This window comes from Varanus komodoensis, unplaced genomic scaffold (genome assembly GCF_004798865.1).
Source record: "Varanus komodoensis strain SLA01 unplaced genomic scaffold, ASM479886v1 scaffold1, whole genome shotgun sequence".
NCBI lineage: Eukaryota > Metazoa > Chordata > Lepidosauria > Squamata > Varanidae > Varanus > Varanus komodoensis.
Genome location: NW_025335268.1, coordinates 4,810,352 through 4,833,766, shown reverse-complemented (window position 1 = coordinate 4,833,766; position 23,415 = coordinate 4,810,352). Strand labels below are relative to the sequence as shown.

Below are 23,415 nucleotides of genomic sequence, written 5' to 3'. Positions count from 1 at the left end.
ATAAGCAGTAGTTTGTTTTTTCATGCAATATATATATTTGATTTCTTGGTTTTCATCATTTTGATTTGTCAGGTACATTGTAAAAATATCAATTTGTTTTTCTTTTCAAAGGCTAGTACCACCCTGAAAGGACACTCTGCTCCAGTTGGGGGTGATGTTTTTCATGCTACAGCTCCTGTTTCAGCTGAAGACCACTTAGCTCTTTTCAACAGAGTGTCTGCTCAAGGTGATGCAGTTCGTGACTTGAAATCAAAGAAAGCAGCAAAGGAGGACATTGATGCTGCTGTGAAACTCCTGTTGGCCTTGAAAGCAGAATACAAGGAGAAGACTGGACAAGACTACAAGCCTGGAAATCCTCCAGTTGCAGTACCTGCGGTCCAGCCTTCCAAGTGTGCGGCTACTAGCGTGGTTACTGCTGATGATAGCAAAGTTCTTTATGATAAAGTAGCTGAGCAAGGGGAAGTGGTCCGAAAATTGAAAACAGAAAAAGCACCCAAGGTTAGTTGGGGCAGAAATTGACCCCATTTTTGTATTAGAAGACAGCTTTAGATAGTCAAAATCCTTTTTATGCAATGGTCACATATCTGACTTTTCCCTCCTTCACTGAGGATAGGCAAGGGAATTAACTTTGAACATTTAAGAGGTAGCCAAAATATATTGGAGGGAAGAAACTGTTCAAAATGCTGGTAACATAGACCCTTAAAAATAAGAACCAACAGATACCAAAAAAACTATAATTTTACTCTTTTAAACATTGATTGATTGATTGATTGATTGATTGAATTTTTGGCCAACCCCATTAGCTGCATGGCTGCCTAGGCTGGTTACAAACAATAAACAACTATATAAAACATTAAAAGCACACTATTAAACACAATAAAAGCTCACTTATATTGCATCTTAACTTAATCGAACCTACATTTACATAAAAGGAATAACCACAATCTGTTTCATTTTATATACTATTGCACTATACTAAGTTCTTCCTTTTCTTTCTTACTTCCTTTAAACTCTACTTTCAATTCTTATTTTAGGATCAGATAGATGCTGTAGTGAAAGTACTTCTAGCTTTGAAAGCAGAATATAAGCAAAAAACAGGCCAGGAATACAAACCGGGCAACCAACCGAAGAGTTTCCTTCCTAGTTCAGTTCCTTCTGTTGCTCCTTCTTCTGTGCCCCTCTGCCCAGAAGTCAGCAAAAATATTTATTGTAAAGTAGCTGAACAAGGTGAAGTGGTTCGTAGACTTAAGTTGGACAAAGCACCAAAGGTATAATGACCATGGAAGTAAAAGGGTTATTGAATAAGCTGTTTTTAAGTTGCAGTAGTAGGTCCCTAAAATGTACAAAATGAAATTATAACTCAGGGATGTCCTGCTTTGTTTTTCAACCTTTTCATATTGAGGTATTAAATAATAAGTATATTTTGTTTCTTAATGTTTTGAGCTATTGTATGTAACTCAGGTTATTATTTTGTCCAAGCAGAGTAAAACTTGGATGCCAGGGCTTACAAATTAATCTGCAGTTTGAATAGAATCTAAGAGGTAGTGATAATGTGCCATTACTGTTATTTTTTGCTTGCTCACTTGATGGCTTCATAGATACGCTTGTGCATTTGCTTGTGTGAGGGCATGTATGTGTATCTACATGAAGCTTTCAGCTGAACAGGTCTTAATGCAAGCATTCTGATATGCTTCAGGCATGGCTGCTATTCAGTTAATTGGAGCTTTTATAGGAGAGGGTCCTCATGAGTTGTGCCAAAGACACTAGCCTTTCTTATTGCATATGAACATTTTAGAAAATTCTAAAAGGTTTTGGGAAAGACTGTAGGTAAAGGAAACAAACAGAAAACCTCCCATTAAAGCCCACAGAACATTTGGACAAAAATAGTATTGTCACTACAAGGAGTGGGCAAGTCTTTAGTATTAGACAAGGTGTTTATCCAAGATATCAGGGGGAAGGGAAGTGTATGTGTGTGTGTTGAGAGAGAGAGGCAGGAAATGGCAAAGATCAAGCTTTCCTTTTTGGACTAACATTCAAATTCAGTGAACTGTGGGTTTATGGTTTGATTTCTTGTTTTAACTAGCCCAGGTAGATCAAACCACAGTTTGCCCAAGTTCAGACAGAACAAGGAACTGTGGTTTGTTCAGAAGCTTTTGATCTTCTTACAGGTGGAGGGATGGGGAGGAAGGAACACCAAAGCATAAAGTTCATGTGCAGTCTCATTCAGATGACCATATGCCATGGTTTTATTAAGGACATGAGGCAATGCTTGCTTGCTTCCTTCCTTCCGTCCGTCTGTCCTGAACTGAGACTGTGTAGTTTTAAGAAACATTTCCACTGTTACTGATACAATATATTCTCTTCCTGCTTCAGGATCAGATAGATGCTGCTGTGAAAGTGCTTCTTGCTCTAAAGACAGAATATAAGGAAAAGACAAATCAGGATTATAAGCCCGGACATCCACCTACAGCTCCTCCTCCTCTCTCTTCATCTTCTTCCTTATCCTCTTGTACTTCTGATCTTCCTCCTCCTCTGTCTTGCAATGGTTTGACATCTTCTAGCACAATAGACAGAGAAGCTCTGTACAATAAGGTAGCTGAACAAGGAGAAGTGGTGCGGAAACTCAAGGCAGAAAAGGCTTCCAAGGTAGAATAGTGATAAATATTCATAAGTCTGTTGTGATTCCAAGTCTCTATGCATTAGCAATACTGAACCCAAGTTTAGCAGAGGGGTTTTCAGGTGATTTCAAAGGCATTGTGATCCTGGATAACTGCTAGTAATTCTTTCATATATCTGGATTTAATTGTTTGTGGAATTGGGCCATTTTGAGCCACCCTGAGACAATTTTGGTTTGAAAAATAGCATATAAATTCTTAAAAAATAATACTGTGATAGCTAGAAATAGTAGCTACTAATTTAAAACTGTATGTTGCTGTCTTACCTCTTGTATCTTGCCTGCATATTCCAGAATATGTATGTAACTTTGGGGATAAATGCAATTATTGCTTTTTCTTAACAATGTTTTCTACAGGACAAAGTGGATGAAGCTGTAAAAGTCCTCCTTTCTCTGAAAGCAGAGTACAAAGAAAAGACTGGTCAGGACTATAAGCCAGGACAACCACCATCACCTCAGACAAATGCCTTAAGCCAACCCACAAGCACAGAAATCAGTGGTTCTAACTCCCCAGAAGCAAAAGCCCTCTTTAACAAGGTTGCTGCCCAAGGAGAGGAGGTTCGGAAATTAAAATCACAGAAGGCAGAAAAGGTAAGTTGATTAACAGTTTTGTTTATTTGATTGGATTCTGGAATGCCTACTCATTGCATTCATTTTTATTTGTAATTGATAACAACATCCTGACCTCCAGTTGCAAGAAATCCTCTACTTGATGCCATGTGTTCTGTAGTTCTCTAATTTGAATTTTCACTTTGGAATTTTATGACAATTATTTATTGCTCTTGCAGGATACATTAACTTGTTACAGAATCCTAAAGACACCTGCCTGTAATCACAGGCTGGCAAGCAATAGTAGTTGCCTTTCAGATCAGTGGTCATGACACCCTATAACTCAAGTTGTCCTTTACATCTGAGTTAAGCTTAGTTTCACTGTGCCTGAGTTCTGCCACACTGCCTGGAAAAATGCTAGACTTAAGAAAGCCTAATTATATGTTCATACTATTTTGTGGCCTGGATTGTGTAACAACAACTCAGAATATGTATTTCATTGAATTGGGGTTTGTTGTTACATGTGATTCATAAACTATTGTTTAACTATGAATTGCTAACCATTCCCACATCCCAGTGGCACACCATGGGTTTTCTTCCTGGGTTGCTTGTGCTTAATGACCCAGAGTTAAACCACAGTGAAGGACTGTGGCATGTATACTTGACAGGCCATATTCACTCCCTAACTCTGAGTTGTGTAACCACGGAATCGTAACTGTTTTATGTTTGCATAATCTCCATTAAACTATTTCATTATTATCTGTAAAGTACACGACACTTTACAAAATAATGTAAGCAGAAAAGTCTTGATTCCTCTTCTAAGGACCATATCTAAATTTCAATAGGGGAAAATACAATGAGAGGAAGTGAATATATGATGTTGTCTTTTAAAATTAAGACATAGCACGGGTCTATCTGGCCACTAATCTACTCTGATTAGTGGTGGCTCTGCAAAATAACCTTATTCAGGCATTCTGGAACTAGAACAAACTCACGAGAAGGAGCACACCACTCCACCTCCTCCCATTACTGCATCCATTGCCCTCTGCTTGTGGAGGCTGATTGAAAAAGGAGAGCTCCTGTACCTGTGGAGGTGCTCCACGTGAGCCGGGATGCTGGAAGACCTATGCTGTGGCTCTGCCTCCACTGATACAGGAAACTCTCTGCTTAAGACAGTCACTATTCATAAGTAGTGAGAAATGGGATGAGATAGTGAAGTGGGGACAGGACTTGGATGCACCTTCTTTGATGCATTTTCACTAACTTGGATTCAGAATGCCTGAGCTACTGTTTGTAAAAGACCTCCTTTCCGATCCCATCTATCACTTTATTATATTTCCATACCACCCAATAACCAAAATTTTCTGGGAAGTTCACAGAACACAGTATTTCATAAAATACAACAGTATTGTAAGTGCACAACATAAAAAAGAGTTAAGTGTCTTAAACAGAATAAACCTAATAAAAGCTGCTTTTCCAGTCTTTGCTCGTCTATTCACATGTAAATGCTAATGTGTATAACACTGAAAATCCCTAACTGAACCTTCAAGTTACGTTGGATCCTTCCTTTCAGCATGTGTTCGCTGGTTGTATCTCACATAGTTCATGCAGCTAACTTTATTATTTTTGGCTGGAGATGGGGTGGGGAAGGGTGGTGTTATTGCTGGTGTGTCATGGTAATGGTTTCTTTCCAAAGGATAAGATTGATGCTGCAGTGAAAGAGCTGCTTCAGTTGAAGGCAGAGTACAAGTTGTTGACAGGAATAGACTATAAGCCAGTCTCTGCAACCGGTTTAGAGGAGAAAGACAAAAAAAAGAAGGAGAAAGAGAATAAATCTGAAAAGCAAAATAAACAACAGAAAGAAGGTCAGAAGAAAGAAACACTTAAAGATCCATGTGGTGAGAGCAACCTGTCTTCAAATGGTCCAGGAGATGGTCAGGGTCCTAAGAAACAAACCAGGTAAAAAGTCCACATAAGATGTGCTCTGAGCAGTGTGATAAAGGGAAGAATTAAACCAAGAATGGAAACATCTGGTCCTCCAGATTTTTTAAGCCTACAGTTCCCAACAAGTGCTAGCCAGAATAGGATCATGGGAGTTGCAAGCTAAAACATCTGGAAGGCTGAAATTCACTCACTCCTACACTAAGCATTCAAATTTGCTATGTGCCATTTGATGGGGATAATATTAAGTAAAAAGAAACCATTTCTAGTCCAGGTGGTTTTTCATATATGATAGAACACCAGAAGATATTCCTTGTTGTCTTTGAACCACTGTTTAGAATGCATTTAGGATCAGCAATTTTCTAGGCTCTGTGTAAAGTGAGAGAAAGGAGTTAATAAAATGTTGTGATGGCAAAAATGGTGGCAAAATCAGAAAAACCAGAACATCCTGGAACTGGGAAAAATCTAGTAGAGTATACTTAATGTATTAGTATATGACGGACTATGGCAATTTGAATATTTCTGCTGTTACTGTGTGTGTGTGTGTGTGTGTGTGTGTGTATGAGAGAGAGAGAGAGAGAAAGAATAGGTATGTTTAAATTTAAGTTTGGATAGTTTTCCTGATGTAAAAGACCAGTGGATTGCTGCTTTAATAATACAGTAATGTTGTTGCTACCTGTTGGCAGGGGAGGTATTAAATATTGATTTATTTTTCTTTCAAATATTACAGGTTGGGTCTAGAGGCAAAGAAGGAAGAGAATCTAGCTGAATGGTATTCTCAGGCAAGTACATCTCAAGGTTTCCATTCACATACTTTTGCTCAAAATAAACTGCTTGTAAGAACTCTGGAGCAGCTTCTGTTGGTGAAATTAGGAATTATTTTCTGGACTGCTTATGTTTATGAGGCTACTAATTCAAGCTCTCTACAGTGAAATTTGTCCATTGATGGGATTGCTTTCTTCAACAGAACCAGGAAGGCAATTTCCACTCTCACCTGCATTTCCTCAAAATCGGTCATTTCCTCAAAATTTTCCTTTGCAGCAAAATTCTCTAGGTTTTAAAACGGTCCAAATTGTCCTCTGTGTCCTCTTCCTAGTCTTGCACCTTTCCCATGCTATCCTGAGTATGTAGGCGCTTGGGAAAGTGGAAAAGTGCAGTCCATTCCAATTATGGGAATACTGTCAAAAGTAAGGCTTTCTTTTAAAACAGGGCATAACAGGATTTATTTATATATTTTTGGAGAGGGACATATACAGAATCCATGGCTGTGTATGTCCCTGTAAAAACCCCTGGTTTAGTCCTGTTAAAAACCATGCTGATGTAGTTACCCCCTATCCAACCACCCACTAGCTATTAACAGAAAGCAAAATGATGTACTTGAAGCCTCGCTGGCCAGTTAGGATGCCACCAGCTTTGACAAGAGGCACTTAACAGGATGTTAACCAGGCAAAGCTTCAAATTTCTGGTGTTCAGATTTGTGTAGTTGCACAACTCCAAACAGTTGGTGCGACTGTCGCATTGGAGATCACAAGGAGCAATTGCCTCTCCCCACAAAGAGAGAGGAAAAGACTGGGTCTGATCAGAGGCAGGGGAGCAGACAAGATGGTTCTGGCACGAGTTACCTGCAGGAGGCCAATGGGAAATTGAAGGTGACAACCCACAGTGAGCCTGATCGTCTGGGACACCATGGGCTGTTACATGAACAGCCCACACTGTGTAACTTCCTGACAGGAAGAAATCTGTGCCTAAAAACAAAGCCAGCTTGAAAAATTCAGCTATCTAGACTGCCCAAGAGATTGAATATGCAGAAGTTAATATGAACCAAGAGAGCACACTTGGAGAAGTTATTGTACTAGCAATTCGTAAGTTTTACTAACAGATATATAAAATAAACAGATCCTATATAGTACATTTGTACATTTGATAAACTGTTCTGATAAGAGTTGTTGCTGTAGTCTCATACATGGGTTGCAGTTCAATACACAGTTCCATTTACATCAATGGAATATATGTAACTCTGATTTTGTTATAACAAAACAGGGTTGTTGCAAAGATAAGGTTGAGAGGAGGAGGAGGATTATGTAAGCTGCCTTGAGTTTCTTGAAGGAAGAAGGGTGGGATAGAGAAATGTTAAATAAATAAAATGTGACAACTATTTCATTGGATGCTTCCATCTTCCCTCCGTTTACCCTTTCATCTTTTCTGTTTGCTTTTCTCTGGTACAGAGGTGTCTGATTTGAGGGGGGAGAGGTGCCAAATTATCCCACATTGAGCCCTTGGTGGGCCAGATGAGGTCGGAGGACATGGCCATGCCTAATGCTATCATTGCCCTTGGCCTCACGCTTTTCTCTCCCTCCATGGAGAAGGAGCCCCGGCAGAGCTGGCTGCCCCTCCCTGTACCACCTTTGTCTGACCAGGACTGTCCCAAGCCAAGGGAAAGCGTGGCTGCACCTCCCAGGGTCAGCCACCTGACCTTGGAAACACCAGCAATTCCTCCAGGTGGTGGTGCTTGGAACACAAGCAACCCAAGGAGGCTCCATAGGCCAGACCTCTGATTTGGCCCACAGTCTGCATCTGTATTTAATCTTACTTTAATCACAGTAGCTAAGCATTTCTCTTTTCAGTCAGCAACATTCTTCCAATAACACAGACGTATTCCTGTTTCCTTGTAAAGGTGATCACAAAGTCAGAGATGATTGAATACTATGATGTGAGCGGGTGCTACATTCTCCGTCCGTGGGCTTTTTCTGTCTGGGAAGCCATCAAGGACTTCTTTGATAGTGAAATCAAGAAACTTGGTGTGGAAAACTGCTACTTTCCTATGTTCGTGTCTCAGGCTGCTTTAGAAAAGGAGAAGACGCACATTGCTGATTTTGCTCCAGAGGTAAATATTGATATTCTGTGAATTTGAACATTGCGTGCTGTTTGTTTGCAGACATTTAAGCACTGGTTGTAAATTAAATGCAGAGTTTGTGCATGTGGCACAGTTAAAGATAGCTGCATGTGTTCTGTGAAAGGCACCCTCTGACAATGAATTGGGTGGAGAGGGGTTGGTATGCCTAGGAGCCCTGTGTGTGTTCTAGAGTGCTGCTCTCTGCAGGCTCTCGGTGGGTAACTGTGAAAGCAATAATGCATGCAGTTAAATATGTTTATACTCAAACAAAATTGTACTTCCTACATTAACAGGAGTGATATGAAATATATATTAAAATGATGTTTTGTTTATGTTGATTTTAGGTTGCATGGGTTACAAGGTCTGGAAAAACAGAGCTAGCTGAACCAATAGCTGTGCGTCCTACTAGTGAGACAGGTAACATTTAAGGCTTGATAGTAAAACATAGTAGCTAAACATTTCCCTTTCAAGGATTGACTACAAACTCATGATGTTGGCTTCCGGATTTGGTCATTAACTGGAAATATGTAAAGTAGAAAAGACTAAATAGTTTGTTAAAAGGAAGACAAATGGGATGGAAAATACAGGTTGCATCTGGACCTGGTCATCCTTAGAATACATCCATCCAAGCACAGATCCAACTCTTCATCCTATTTAATTTTTGCTTCTAAAACCTTAGTTTTTTTTACTTGTCAGTGCTTAATCTACACTGTTACTTCTTTATTATTGTGAACAAAAGCTACTATGAAATCAGGCTTTCGGAACAAACAGTTGTAAGATTAGTTGCATGATTTCAGAACATATTCTTTTTTTCCCTTATGTTATAGTAATGTATCCTGCCTATGCAAAATGGATTCAGTCACACAGGGATCTGCCAATCAAACTCAATCAGTGGTGTAATGTTGTGGTAAGTACAGGTTGTATTAAGCAGCTAAGTACAGAGTGGGTGTTATCCAGCAGAGCATAGTTGCTAATGTAAATTATGTTGCACAAAGAAAAGCCGCTCTAGCACATCCCCAGTAGAGTTTCCTGTGGAAACTGCATGCAAGGCTTTCCTGTGAAAATTAGCTTAATCCCACTGGCATTGCCAATAGCGTGTTCTTTATGGTATCACATAGGCTCTGGCTGCAAGGTGGTACTGGGTGTAGCTGGCTCCAGCTCCCTCAGTCTTGCAGCTTCTCAAACTGAGAGGCTCAAGGCTCTCTGTCCTGCTCCGATGATTGGATCTTGACATGAATAGACAATACAATGAATTCTGCTAAACCTGCTGAAGGGTTCACCTGACCACTTCATTCTTGATGGCAGGATTTAACCCAGTATAGAAATGGAACCGCTGGACTGCTTCATTACACTCAGAATCAGCTGCCAAGCAGTAGAATATTGCTGCACATCTGCAGCTGAACACTGCCCATTTCAAAGGCTGGAGAGCCAGTTCAGCACTGTATTCACTATTGGTAGCTAACACTGATTAATAAAGCCTAGCAAGTCCTTTTGCTATCTGGAAAAACAGCTTGGCAGAGGTACTGCTGGGTCAAACTACTTGCTTCATGGCAGCTTGGGTCAGGATGCAGAGCAAATTGCAAGGGTCCAGGGCATGGGAGGCAGGGCACCAGGCATATGCACCAGGACCCAGGCAACAGGAGTCAAGACAGCACAAGTTCAGAGTCCAGTAGTCCAAGTTCACAGAGTTCAGAGTCCAATAACATGTCCAGAGTCAGCATCACACCAGTCCAAGGTCAGAGCCAAAAACAGGTAACAAAGCAAGGCACAGTAGTGTCTGATAGGCAATAACATAGTCACACAGGAGAGTGGTCACAAACCAGAGAGACAACACAAGAAGGGTCAGGTACCTTGGAATAACTAAGCAGAGTGGGAGAGGCAGGGGACCCGGGCAAGGCAAAGCAGGAAGAGAAAAAGATGCAAGAACTAGCTGCAAAATACTGAAAGATGATGTAGCTGAGACAGCTTCTGGAGGAAAGAGCCTGCTCTTATAGTTATTCCCCCAGGGCTCCCAAATGGTGCTTGTCAAAGCCCTGTCAGTTACAACAGTCTGGAACTAATGTAGAGCCAGTGTGGTATAGTGGTTAAAAGCATGGGACTGGGACTCAGACGACCTGGGTTCTAGTCCCCGCTCAGCCATGGAGCCAACTGGGTGACTTTGGGCCAGTCACAGACTCTCAGCCCAACCTACCTCACAGGGTTGTTGTTGTGGGGATAAGATGGAGGAAGAGAATGATGTAAGCTGCCTTGAGCCCTTTGTAGGAAAAAGGCAGGATATAAAAAAAACAAACAATCATTCATGCAATTACTAGGATCGTTATTCTGGTGCTAAACCAGCAGATGGAGCCCTGGAGCTGCCCAAATCTTGAAAAGAGGACCGTCAAGGATAAGACATTTTGGAGGGCATTCATTCCTATGGTCCCCATAAGTCAGAGATGACTTGATGGAGCATAATAACAATTTATTTATTACATTTCTATACTACCCAGTAGCTGAAGTTCTCTAGGCAGTTCACAAAATCAACATATGTAAAATAAATAGTATCTTCTGAATATGAAAATATGCTAAAATCAAAATGTAATTCAAATAATTAGATAATATGCTTAAATCGAATAATCTTTGACTTCATTTTGTGAATAGTTTATTAACAAGTAAAATCCGTATGGCTTTGAATTAATAAAGTTTGATTCATTATTAAAAACAGTTCTGGGCAACATTAAACTTGTTTTGAAAGTAAACTGGTTGATGATGATTGTAAGTTTGCATGATGGACTTTCTTGGGTTTTTGTCTTGAAGCGTTGGGAATTCAAACATCCACAGCCTTTCTTGCGTACTCGCGAATTCTTGTGGCAGGAGGGACACACAGCATTCTCAACTTATGAAGAAGCAGCAGAAGAGGTAAAACATGCTGAATGATTTTGATAAATTACATTATTCATCTTCCCATGTTTTCAGAGGACATACGATCGTACCAGCGGTTCATTCAGTCTACTACTCTATTCAAACAGTGGCAAACCAGGTGCCCACAGAATCCCTCGGGCAGGATTAGTGAAAGAGTTCCATTTGCCCAAGCTCCTCAGCAACTGATGTATGTAGGCATGCCATCTCTGATGACACAAGTAGCCCATAGGGCTAGTAGCCATTGATAGCCTTCTCCTCTTTGAAGTTGTCAGTCCCTCTTTAAAGCTATGCAGATTGGTGGCCATCACTATTTCCTGTGGCAGTATAGAAAATACTGTGTAATTATGTGCAGTGTGAAGAAGTCCGTTCTTCTATTTGTCCTGAATCACGAACCAAGCAGTTTCAAGGTTCCTGGTTCTATTAGTATGGGAGAGGGGGAAAAATGTCTCCATCTCCACTTTCTCCACACTATGCATAATTTAAAACACTTCTATCTTGCCTCCCCTTATTTGCCTTTGCCATTTTTCTAAGCTAAACAAGCATAGTTATTGTAATCTTTCCCCATAGGGGAGTTGGTTTAACTCCCTCCAGGACAATAGAAAAATAAATAGATAAATATTACTGAGCTATTTGAGAAGTAGTTTTAACAAACTAACAACTTTGTGTTGTGCATAATTTCCTGTTTATATTAGGTAAAGAGAATCTGCTTTGTATTTTAGGATAATTGTTCCAGGGACAAAAACCAGTAAATCTCTTACCAAGAAGGATACATTGTGACTTTTGGGCATGCCATGTTGAATGCTTTTAGACTTAGTTTTTCCACAGAAGGATGTACAGTGATTTCATTAAATGCCATTGAGTTGTTTCCTGTTCTTGTTAGCACTTTGTAATAAATTGTGGATTCTTGGCTTTTGTAGGATACCACGTTTAAACCAAATTTAAAGTAAGTGCTAAGTTTTCTAACTTTTAATCTTTTAAAATTAATTTTATTACTGCTTCCAGGTATTACAGATTCTTGATCTGTATGCTCGAGTGTATGAAGAACTGCTTGCAATTCCAATTGTGAAAGGAAGAAAGACAGAAAAAGAGAAATTTGCAGGAGGAGATTATACAACCACTGTTGAAGCATTTATTTCTGCAAGTGGGCGAGCTATCCAGGTATACATTAATATGCTTTTAAATACTATTTTAATAAACATAAGGTATCTGGACTGAACCAAACTTTTGCTGTATTTTAGGGAGCAACATCACATCACTTGGGACAGAATTTTTCAAAGATGTTTGAGATAGTCTTTGAAGATCCCAGAATACCAGGGGAGAAGCAATTTGCTTACCAGAACTCTTGGGGAATCACTACTCGAACCATTGGTGTAATGACCATGATTCATGGAGATAATATGGGTTTGGTACTGCCACCCAGGGTAGCTGGTGTTCAGGTGAGTAAAATTGTTGCTAATCCCAGTTTATCTTCTCCTCCCATTCTTGTTCTTTCCTATTTTCCAGAAAGGAGGGAGACACCCATCTAGATTAGTGAATTGTTCTTAAATCCTCTTGGCCTAAGTTAATAATTTCAGTGAGACCTAAGTGCAACTAATTTTACCTGGATGCAACCCACTGAGTTGCTTTGTGCAGCACCTGCTTTTTTCTGACAATCTGTTGAAGATGTGTGGAGGGGAAGCGAGATGATACTGTTGTTACCGTCATACAAAAAGCCTGAGGATGTCTTCAAAGAGCTTTGTCAGTTCTGTGTGTCAGACCTGTCTGCCATTGTTATCCAGTTATAACATTTGACTGTTTTTCTCCTTACATCATCAAAGTCTATTGAAAAACACTGAGAAGTAGTCCTATCCCTCTGAGTGTTTGGTATTTCTTCCCTTCAAATCAAGCAGTCTTGTAGTTTTCCTCAACTCTTGGACAGTTGGGTTTGAAAATGATTACTTAAAAAGCATCCCCAAATTTAGTGCCTGCATCTTATTATTCTGCAGACATTGAAGCATCTAATTGTATAACTTCTGCATCATTATTCAGGTTGTCGTTATTCCATGTGGCATCACTAATTCACTTTCGGAAGAAGACAGAGAGGCCCTGATGACAAAGTGTAATGAATATTGTAAGCGACTACTCACTGCTAACCTCCGTGTGAGAGCGGACTTGAGAGATAACTATTCACCAGGCTGGAAATTCAATCACTGGGAACTTAAGGTAAACATTGTTTCAGTTTTTCTCTCTTTTGACTGATTCATTATTGTCAGTTTGCTCAGTGTTTGTGACATGCATGGAACATAAAAGGAAGAAATCAGTATACCTTACCACCTGTGAACTTCTTCCATAAGTACATGCCATCTTTTGTTGTATCTGTGTTTTCTGACAAATCATCAAATCCAGAGTGGCCATGTGATTCCACCTCTCATTATACACTCTCTGCCACATGTTACCTTACTTCTAAGACTAGGAAAGAATAAAATGTTTTTATAGGTATGAATAAAACATTTAAGATACTTCCATATTGGGACAGTGTCCTTAGGATTCTTTGATTTGCACTTGGTTGGCATATGGAATAATTTTCAAAAATATTTCGTGAGAGTGTCCTCAAAATTATCAAGCGCTTAGGGGAATTACCTTCCCTTAAGTAGCTGTGTTCTGTGTAAGTAATGCAGACATGTAAAGAGCCACACAACATTCTCTTAATTACCTATTACTTCTTAGGGCGTTCCAGTTAGGCTTGAAGTGGGGCCACGAGATATGAAGAATCATCAGTTTGTAGCTGTTAGAAGAGACACAGGAGAGAAGTCTACATTTGCTGAAAGTGAAGCAGTGGACCAGCTTAGACGTGTTCTGGAGGATATCCACACAAACCTTTACAACAGGTTAAACATGGGGAAACCCATTTTCTCTTTTCAGTAACTGACACATTTAATAGAATATATGCTTCAATAATTTGTCTTCTACTTCATCTGTTTCCAAAGGCGTTGTTAGTCGCGAAGTCGTGTCCGACCCATCGCAACCCCATGGACAACATTCCTCCAGGCCTTCCTGTTCTCCACCATCCCCTGGAGTCCACCTAAGCTCACACTGACTGCTTCAGTGACTCCATCCAGCCACCTCATTCTCTGCCATCCCCTTCTTCTTTTGCCCTCAATTGTTCCCAGCATTAGGCTCTTCTCCTTCTCATTAAGTGGCCAAAGTATTTGAGTTTCAGCTTTAGTATCTGGCCTTCTAAAGAGCAGTCAGGGTTGATCTCTAGCACTGACCGGTTTGATCACCTAGCCGTCCAAGGGACTCGCAGGAGTCTTCTCCAGCACCACAATTCAAAGGCCTCAATTCTTCGGCGCTCAGCCTTCCTTATCGTCCAACTTTCACAGCTGTACATTGCAACTGGGAAAACCATAGCCTTGACTATATGCACTTTTGTTGGCAGGTGATCTCCCTACTTTTTAGTATGCTGTCTAGATTTGCCATAGCTTTCCTCTCCAGGATCGAGCGTCTTTAATTCTTGGCTGTAGTCACTGTCTGCAGTGATCTTGGAGTCCAGGAAAATAAAATCTGTTACTACCTCCATTTCTTCCTATCTATTTGCCTGGAAGTGAGAGGACTGGATGCCATAAAAGGCATAGGAGAACATTAGTATAAACTTACAGAATACCCTCCCAAAAGCAGTTCATCTTGTTATAATCCCTTGTTACAATCTTTTCAGTGCCAGGCAAAAACAACTTTATTTTCTAGACATTTTAATAACTGTTTTCATTTGCTAATTTTAGCAGAATTGTTTTAATGTATACTGTTTTAAATTGTTATCCCTCAGCTGTGTACTGTTTTGTGCTATTGCTTTTTCTTTTTTTATGGTTGTGTGTTTCAATTGATCGTTTTTATTGTTATAATGCCTTTTTATCGTAATCCACTCAGAGAACCTTTAGGCCAATTTAGTGGTATACAAGTTTAATAATAAATAAACACCTAAGAGCAAAGCTCTAAATAATTCAGCATCAACCAGATGTTTCTGGGAAGCCTACAAGCAGGGCAGGGCAGCAGTAGCCTTTTCGTACTGTTGTTCTCCAGCAACAGGTATTTCCAAGCCTTCGGGTCCTGGAAGCACCATGCAACCATCCTGGCTAGTAGCCGTTGATTACCCAATTGATTGTGCAGAGAAGACTAGTTGTTACAGTTGAATGGAACTAGGCTTTTATTTCTGCCTTTATTTCCTGCCTTCCTGTCATTTTCTTCACAATGTACTCCAACCACCTCAGATTTTTCTAACAGGTAGAAATATAGGGTGTCAGTTTTGTTGCTAACAAATCAAAAAGTCAACAACATAGTCACATTTGCTCTTTGATGTAACCCAAGCATGCAATCAATAAGAGAAGTTACTCACTCCTTTGACAACTGACATAGAATATCCCAACATTAGCCAATTCTTATATTTTCAGTTTTATTCTTTTACCAAATCTACTAAATATATAGAATCTACTAAATAAATAGAATCAAGTGTCTTTTAAAGTGATCTATAGTCATAAAAGCTTATGCTACAATAAAATACCATGAGGCTTATGTTCATACTCTGATGGAGATACAGGAGCTTCTTTAGATCTGCCCAAGGATTCAAGTGTGCCTACTAAACAATTTCACCCAATTTTAAAAGAACTATGTTATGGTTGTTGTTCAGTGCCCAAAAACTCAAAAGTCACCTTGGGCACATGGAATGAGTCGTGCAGTTCTCTGGATCCTGCCCTATGTTTATAATGACATTAACAAACAACAGAGTACTTTGCTTATAGACCAATCTTAAGTATTTTTATTTACAGCTAAAATGCACTAACTTCCAATTAAGAAAGTTTAGGTTTGTAGTCTTGGGAGTTTTTTCAGTTTAGACAAAAATCTGCTTTGAATTACTACACCTTTATAATTGCCACTTTTAAAGAAAAATAGAGTAAAACTACTGAGTAAAAAAAGTTGGGAAATAACTTTGTGCTTGTCAAGATTGGCATTGAATATCCTAACCTGTGAAAAATCTTCTAGAAGGTCAGTCCCTGAAACTTCACTTTTGTTAAGTCAAGAAATGTAGTCCACCCCTCACCCTTCTCCTTCTGTACCTGGTAGAAAAAACACCTGGATTGTCTGTAACAATTATCACAGTCTGTGATATGTGTATGCATACCCATAGTTTTGTTATCACTTTGCATGACTAAATTTCTTCCTTTTAGAGCTGCTGAAGACCTTAAGAGTCATATGGTGGTGGCAAATACTATGGAGCAGTTTCAGAATGAGCTGGATTCAGGAAAGGTGAGGAACTGGTATTTTGATTAAAGTGCATGCACACATAAAAGCCTTATGGGGCAATGCTGTGCATGATTAGTCCGAAAGATTTGTGATCTATTTCTCTTTGATTTATTTCCCAACCATGAAATGTGCATATATTTTCATATTAAAGGGTAAAAATGTATCAGTCACTTTAAAACCTTGTTAGAGTTTGCAGGATGGACTGAGTGATGTTGCCCTTCATGGTGTCCCTACTTAATCTATCTTGCCCAGCAACCTTCTGAAGGTTCTTTTTTGACAGCTGACAACGTTGACACAGTAACTGCTCTGAGAAGTAGCTGCAGAAAGGAGATGGCCTTAATCTCTCCTGTTTCTGGGCTAGATAGAGACTTGGAAAGTATCCCAGTGGAGGAAAGTAAGAAGTTCCAGCATTACACTTAAAACCCAGAGGATTGCCTTGCTAAGGTGGAAGTTGGCAGCCCACCCCCTTTGGATGCACTTACTTTCATGGGTTTACTCTTGCTTGCTGGTGCTTTCCACTTCAAAGCTAGGCACTTCACACCTGTCAGCTGTTTGCAGTATAGCCTGCATCCAATCTTGCCTCATTACTCTGGTACCATTTGACAGCTATAACTGAGAAGGCAATGTACCAGACAAGATTGCATATATCAGAAAGGCGGAAGGCCATACTTATGCAACTCCAAAGGACAGGCAGTGCTTTCTGGAATCTCTGAAAAAGAAAAGTTACATAAGAACATAAGAAAAGCCATAATGAATCAGCCCAAATGTTCATCTAGGCCAGCACTCCGTACACATGGTGGCAAACCAGCTGCTCACAGGATCCCTCAAGCACGATGGATGCAAGACCTCTACCTGCCCAAGCGCCTCAGCAACTGGTGAATGCAGGCGTGCCACCTCTGGTAAAGAAGGTGGCACATATAACCAGCAGGGCTAGTAGCCATGGATAGCCTCCTCCCTCATGAATCTGTCCAATTCCATTTTACAGCCATCCAAATTGGTGGTCATCACCACTTCCCCAGGGCAGCGAATTCCATATTCACTACGTGAAGAAGTACTTCCTTTTATCTGTCCCAAACCTCCTACCAGTCAGCTTTGTGGAATCACGCTGGGCTCTAGTGTTCTTCATCGTGTTCTCTGTGCATCACACATATATGGGCGCTGTGCCTGTGCAGTGCTTGTTGCTGGGAAGATTTAAGAGCTTTAATAGTTTTTGGTGGGCACTTCACCTTCCCAGTATAAATGGGCGGAGTGCCTGCCCCTTCGCCAGTCTGCTCATGACCGCCGTTTGCCGTGCCTTGAGCCTTTTTGCTTGTCTCCTCATCTTTTCGCAACTACTTTACTCTTTCTGATAATTCTAAATGTATAACTTCGTTTTACCCCTTCTCGATCTAAAACCCTTTACCCATTGTTTGCTACCCTTACTGAACCCTTCCTTTATATCCTTTCCCCTTCCTCCCACCACTCTCTAAATTTTAAAAAAGCCCTTCTATCTTCTTCACCTTGAGCTTTACCTCTCTCCTTTCCACTGTACTTTCCACCTCCTCCTCTCGATGGCACAGCGGGTGGCTTTCCGCAAGTGCACTCAGTGCGGAGCAAAAATGTCTCCCACGGACCTGCAAACCCTATGTCTCCTCTGCCTGGGAGAGGGACATAGAACTGACAAGTGCAGCCACTGCCAATCATTTACTAGGCAGGCTCAGAAAAACCGAGAAAATAGTCTGAGCAAGATGTTGTGGGACCAAGCCTTGGTCGCCATGAAGCAGGTCTCAGCTGATACCGGCTCCTCTGTGGCTCCAGGGTCCTGCAAAAGTGCCCCCTCTCGCCCATCTGAAGGGGACTTGGCCAGTCCTGATGGAAAGCATTCCTCTCATTCTCCTCCGAGGAAACATAAGGAGGAGAGAAAGCATGTAGGCTCCCACCAGTCAGCTTTGTGGGATCACGCTGGGTTCTAGTATTATGGGAGATGGAGTAAAAAGAGCACAGATCACAGAGTGGATATGGGGAAGGCTAGAGACCTTGGGATACTGTCTGGAAGCCTGAGTGGAAGTTGGGGGAGAACAACCCATGGTGTATTTAGTGACTTGCTGGGCACACAGTGAGTTGTTCTGCAAACAAACCACACTGCCTAGCTATTAATCACAAGGCAGGTTGCTATGTTATTTGAATTTTCCCCATTCGTAAGTATACTTTATCAATATACATTAATTCAAGGACTGCAGGATTCATAGCTTCTACTGAAAGCAAGCATTTAATCTTGAGGATTGTCAAAGAATAATTGAATTCTCGTTGTTTATTGTTTAATCAGAATTCCTTCATGTGACCTAAAGTTTGCATTTGTATGTCCTGTAGCATAATCCAAAGTTTTTGCATTGCTGTTGTTTTAAAAAAGCTTCAGTCTCATATGCTCAGTTATAGTATACAGATTGCAGCTGTCACTGCTGAAAGTTTTCCCTCATAGTTAGCGTCGCTAAATAGTTCTTTTTCTATCAGGACTACTGATTCTGCCTTGTATTTTGGCACTGGAGCTAATATGATCTGTGGCAAAAGGTTTGTCATGTCAGCTGTACCAAAGGATAGTATATGAGCTGGCACTAAGTTCTCTTTGTGTTCGCCAAGCAAGTATGAAATGGAAGCTGCCACTCAAATGGTTAAGACAGACACTTAAACTCAGCCATGCTGCTGTTCCAGCAGAAAACTGCCCTGCCACACCTAATAAATAAAGCAAGTTGAATGGTAGATCAGGTACTGTAATTCTTTCAATGAGAATAACTGTAAAATAATTAGAAAACAATATAACTAATGTGTGGCAGATCAAAGGACATGTTGCTTGCGTCAAAGAACTCTCTATCTGATTTAAGTAGAGGCCATCAAGTGCATACAGAGATGTAGAGTGACCAGAGGTTATTGGTACTGATAGGAAAGAACAATCAAGCACTATGAATTATGCAATAAACTAATATCTATGTTTACAAGAATGTTTTATGCCATGTCTGTTGGTTCTACAGTTCTATTGATGCATCTGATTAATGCAGAGCAACCTTTGGCAGACTGACCTATTTTGTTATGATTCTAACCACCGAGAGAGCTTTGGCTATGGGTAGTATAGAAATGAAATAAAATGGTAAAATATAATAATGATTATGGTAATAATAAAAAATTGGGTTCAGACAGCAAAAAAACCTACAGCGGTGTCCCAGCCCAGTTTATAAGCCCTCCGGGGTAAGCTACTCAGTTAGCCATGGCTTGTAGTAGGATTCAAATAATCTACTGTGGCTGAACATATTTTCTTAACCTTGGCACCACACCAAGCAGTGGTCAAGCCCAAAATTAAAAGAGTTCCTTGTTGTGATGTGAGTCAGTACAATTCCCAGGGGGTTAATATGTCTTACAAGCCTGCCCTTTAAATGGGTTACTTCCATGATATGTAGAAGAAGCAACATGTAACAGTGTAGCATTTTAAATATATAGCTCCAGCATAAGCATCCTATTGCTGTTTGTCTTCAAATTAACTAGGCTTTAGAAACAGGTTTAGTATTTTCCACCCTGCTCCTTTCAGCCACTGCCACACAGTCCACTGAATGGAGTCCCAGGAACAGAGTTTTCATGTAATCTGCCAGTGCTTTTGCTGTTAAACTCTTGAGAGGAATTGAACACCTACTAGTTCAATGTTATTCATTGCTTTTTTAAATAAATTTAATTCCTTCATACACTTTTTTCTTTGATAGTCACATAAATTCTGTTGTTTAACTAGGCAAGTCAACTAACCAAGATTTTTGGCCTGAGGACTTGAGTTCCTGAAAGCTGTACCCACTCCTCACGATAGTGGGCTCTCTTACAGGAAACTCAGGGTTTCAACGTGTTTCTTCTGTCAGCAAACATAGGATCTGTGGAAGTCATAATGGAGCAAGTGATACTGAAGCTTGGGCACTCAAATAAGCCTGTATTATGAGAATTTATTAACTTTCCTACGTGCTAAATGTGTTACTGTTGAAGCTAGGTTTGAGTTATGATACATTTTAAAGGTAGAAAATGCCTGTAAAAAGTCTTTATGACTTGGAAAACAAACAGTATAAAGGACATCTTTACTGAAAAATTGAAGTAGTCACTTGAAGTTCAAGAACACACAATGCTTTCCCCATTTGCTCTCCAACCACAAACAAGTAACTTATTCATGTATTCTGCACTCCAGTAACATCTGTCAAATGAGAGCAAGGGGCAATGCATGCAAAGCATGTTTGGCTCTGCATCAACGTGGCCATTTCTAAAATTAGTAGCTTCTAGAAAATAGATGACAACTAAAACATTTTACTCTTAAACATGCCCTAGAAATAATTTTAGATACATATTCAATGAATAGTTTTGAAGAGAAAGCCTTGCATTCTGAATTCTCAAAACTATACTGTAAAAGTGTCAAGGATTAACGCATCATTAGGCTAGGGAGATTCTTCTATTTAACTTAACATGCTAAGTATGATGTGATGTTGGTGCGTTGCACGGACAAGGGTGGATTTGGGCTAAGTTAGTCATCCAAGGTATCATTGAAATCAGTGCATCTTTAGTTACGTGTGACTAACTTTTCACACTGATTTCTGTAAAATCTATGTGTGATTAATTTTCCCTCCCTACAACCCTCCCATCTGCTTCTGCAGGGTTGGATAATCCTATATAGAGGATCTGGGAAGTGTGTGTAGAGTTGCAAGGGAGAGGAAAGCAAACTGAAGTCCTCTACTTGTGCAAGTGGTGGATTTAAGCCTTATTTTAAATCCAACCCATAAGTAGAAAATACATGTAATGAAAATCTGTGTAAGGAGATTTTATGAACTGGTAAAATGACCTTGGAGTGAGGTGACTTAATGTAAGCTAAACTAAATATATTGAATGGAAGAAGAATTACAAGTATGTTTTATAAATGCATTTAATCCAGTTCCCTCACTTAACTAACATATCTTTAGAAGCATGATGTAGATCTCTTCCGTGTTTCATAAGTGTATGAAAGAGGGTCATATCTTTGTAAACACAAATATTTACTAGTACTTTAAAAATGGAGAAAAGGGGGGCTTTTTTCTTTGTTAAATACTGAGAATATGCTTGTAAGCTTTAGGTTCATATCCTCCCCTGTTTAGAGTGGATTTGGAAGTGTAGGAGGAGACTGAAAAATTGTAAGAAACTAGCATATTTTAAGAATAAAAATATTATAAAATGTAGATAGTAATCTTAGGGAAACAGAATGGTAGATTAAAAGAGATTTTTCCCCTTTATCATTCAACAGAAATAATTTTAACATATTCTTTAAATTTGCCTGTGTTACCCTTCTTCAAATCTCTAGCTTTCTGATAAAGTGCTCACTGAGTTTCACCACCAGGGGGTGACTATATTTTCATCAAACGTGTATATTAAAAATCTTAACAGAATGTGCTGACTTTTCTCTTCCATTTGGGGACACTAAACTGGATCGAGTCTGTCTGTTTAACTGAAAATGCTTAGAAACAATTTTATTTCTGACTTCTAGTTAAACAGAAGATGGTATGAGTCACAAAATTCTGTCAACTGATTTATTTCAAGGCAGTCCATCAGACACATTTCATACTTGAGCTTATTTTTTACAGAAAGGGACAATTGTTAAGGTTTATTTATTGATTTTAAACTGACCAGGCTGTTTCCACTATTTTATGTATTCTGTGTATTTTTTGTATTTATATGTGGGATTTTAATGATCGTAAGCCGCCCCAAGGCTTATGCGAAGGGGGTGGCATATAAGCTGTCTAAACAAATAAATAAAAATTTGTGAAGTAATAACATGGCTTATTAACTTTGGAAGAAGTTCTTGTTTTAAAAGGAAAGATTTCCTAATCATATGAATTCAACAATGCATGCTTTTTCCTTCTTAATTCAGATAGTACAGATTCCTTTCTGTGGAGAAATAGAGTGTGAAGACTGGATCAAAAAAACCACTGCCAGGTAAAAGTGTCTATGTTTCAAATATATGCAGAACTTGTCAAATGTATATGTACCAGTTGAGTACATTGTATTCTGGGGCTTTAACATGGGTATAGGTAAAAGTATACGTGAGAATATACACAATTCCAAACAAGTGTGATCTGTCTGAAAGGGTGGGGACTTTTGTTTTAAAACTTCAGCAAACAGCTATAAACTGTAGAGCGTTTCCCGTTGAGACTGGCAGTTGCAAGATTTCTACAATGCCAGTACATGAGCAGTCAGTCCCTGGGGAATGTAGGGCAGGATCAGAAGTGGGGCACAAACTGTTCTAATAAGGGGCAGTCTACTAAAGACTTCTTGGCTCCAGATCCATCTATGGTTTTCTGGCATTTCCACTAATTAGGATTCAACAGGCTGCTTCCTCATCTTGTACGTGATTCATTGAAAATCTACAAACAAATCTTTGTGAAAGGCATGGCATTAATTCTATTTTTTTCATTTGTGCAAGGAAACACAGGTTAGGAAGGTCATATCACCTTCTTCTAGTCTAGCGTAAATGTAGTGAGATATTTCAGTGTAGACTGTTTAAACTCAGAGATTTGACTGATAGTAATAATAGATGAGCTGAACATTAAAATAAACCTGTTTTCTTTTTCAGAGATCAAGATCTTGAGCCAGGCGCCCCATCTATGGGAGCAAAAAGTCTCTGCATCCCCTTTAAACCTCTGTGTGAGCTGCAGAATGGAGCAAAATGTGTCTGTGGCAAGAACCCTGCCAAGTTCTACACCCTCTTTGGCCGTAGTTACTAAGCTGCTAGCTAGAAACATCATTTCCTTATCTTTTAAGTCCTCAATTTTTTAAAATAAGGACTGAAATCTTCCCAAATCCTCTCCAGGTTTTTGTTACTTTTTAAAACAGCAACAAATGAAGCCATACAGAGTCATAGCCCTTCAGTCAGACTAGCAGTAATGCTCAGACTTTTCTGTATACATCATCTCTAATAATAAATATGTATTGTCAGCTATCGCTTGGCTTCTTTTTTGCTTATCATGAGAAATAAATGGCAACATATACACGAAGGTTAAACAAATCCTGCAGCAGACATGTGTTTGATGTGATATTTGAAATTTTGTTTAAAAAGCTGTTATGAATTTCCAGAGAGGTAGTTATATTAGATATTGCGGCCAAGAATCTACAGGCTAACACATTTATTATGGCAGAAACTTTCATAGAGTACAGCAAAATG

General features: G+C 39.6%; 1 protein-coding gene across 1 annotated transcript in view; it reads left to right on the top strand.

Moving 5' to 3' along the window:
* EPRS1 (glutamyl-prolyl-tRNA synthetase 1) overlaps window positions 1–23,193 on the top strand; it is a 49,922-nt gene extending 26,729 nt beyond the window's left edge. The window contains exons 16-30 of the mRNA XM_044449887.1: window positions 112–498; window positions 3,032–3,265; window positions 4,920–5,182; window positions 5,895–5,946; window positions 7,839–8,048; window positions 8,402–8,474; window positions 8,885–8,964; window positions 10,854–10,955; window positions 11,961–12,116; window positions 12,197–12,394; window positions 12,987–13,160; window positions 13,665–13,825; window positions 16,157–16,235; window positions 22,126–22,190; window positions 22,828–23,193. Of these exons, the coding sequence (XP_044305822.1) occupies window positions 112–498; window positions 3,032–3,265; window positions 4,920–5,182; window positions 5,895–5,946; window positions 7,839–8,048; window positions 8,402–8,474; window positions 8,885–8,964; window positions 10,854–10,955; window positions 11,961–12,116; window positions 12,197–12,394; window positions 12,987–13,160; window positions 13,665–13,825; window positions 16,157–16,235; window positions 22,126–22,190; window positions 22,828–22,978 (2,385 nt within the window). The 3' untranslated portion in view covers window positions 22,979–23,193. The remainder of the gene's footprint in view (window positions 1–111; window positions 499–3,031; window positions 3,266–4,919; window positions 5,183–5,894; window positions 5,947–7,838; window positions 8,049–8,401; window positions 8,475–8,884; window positions 8,965–10,853; window positions 10,956–11,960; window positions 12,117–12,196; window positions 12,395–12,986; window positions 13,161–13,664; window positions 13,826–16,156; window positions 16,236–22,125; window positions 22,191–22,827) is intronic.
* The last annotated feature ends 222 nt before the right edge of the window (window positions 23,194–23,415 follow it).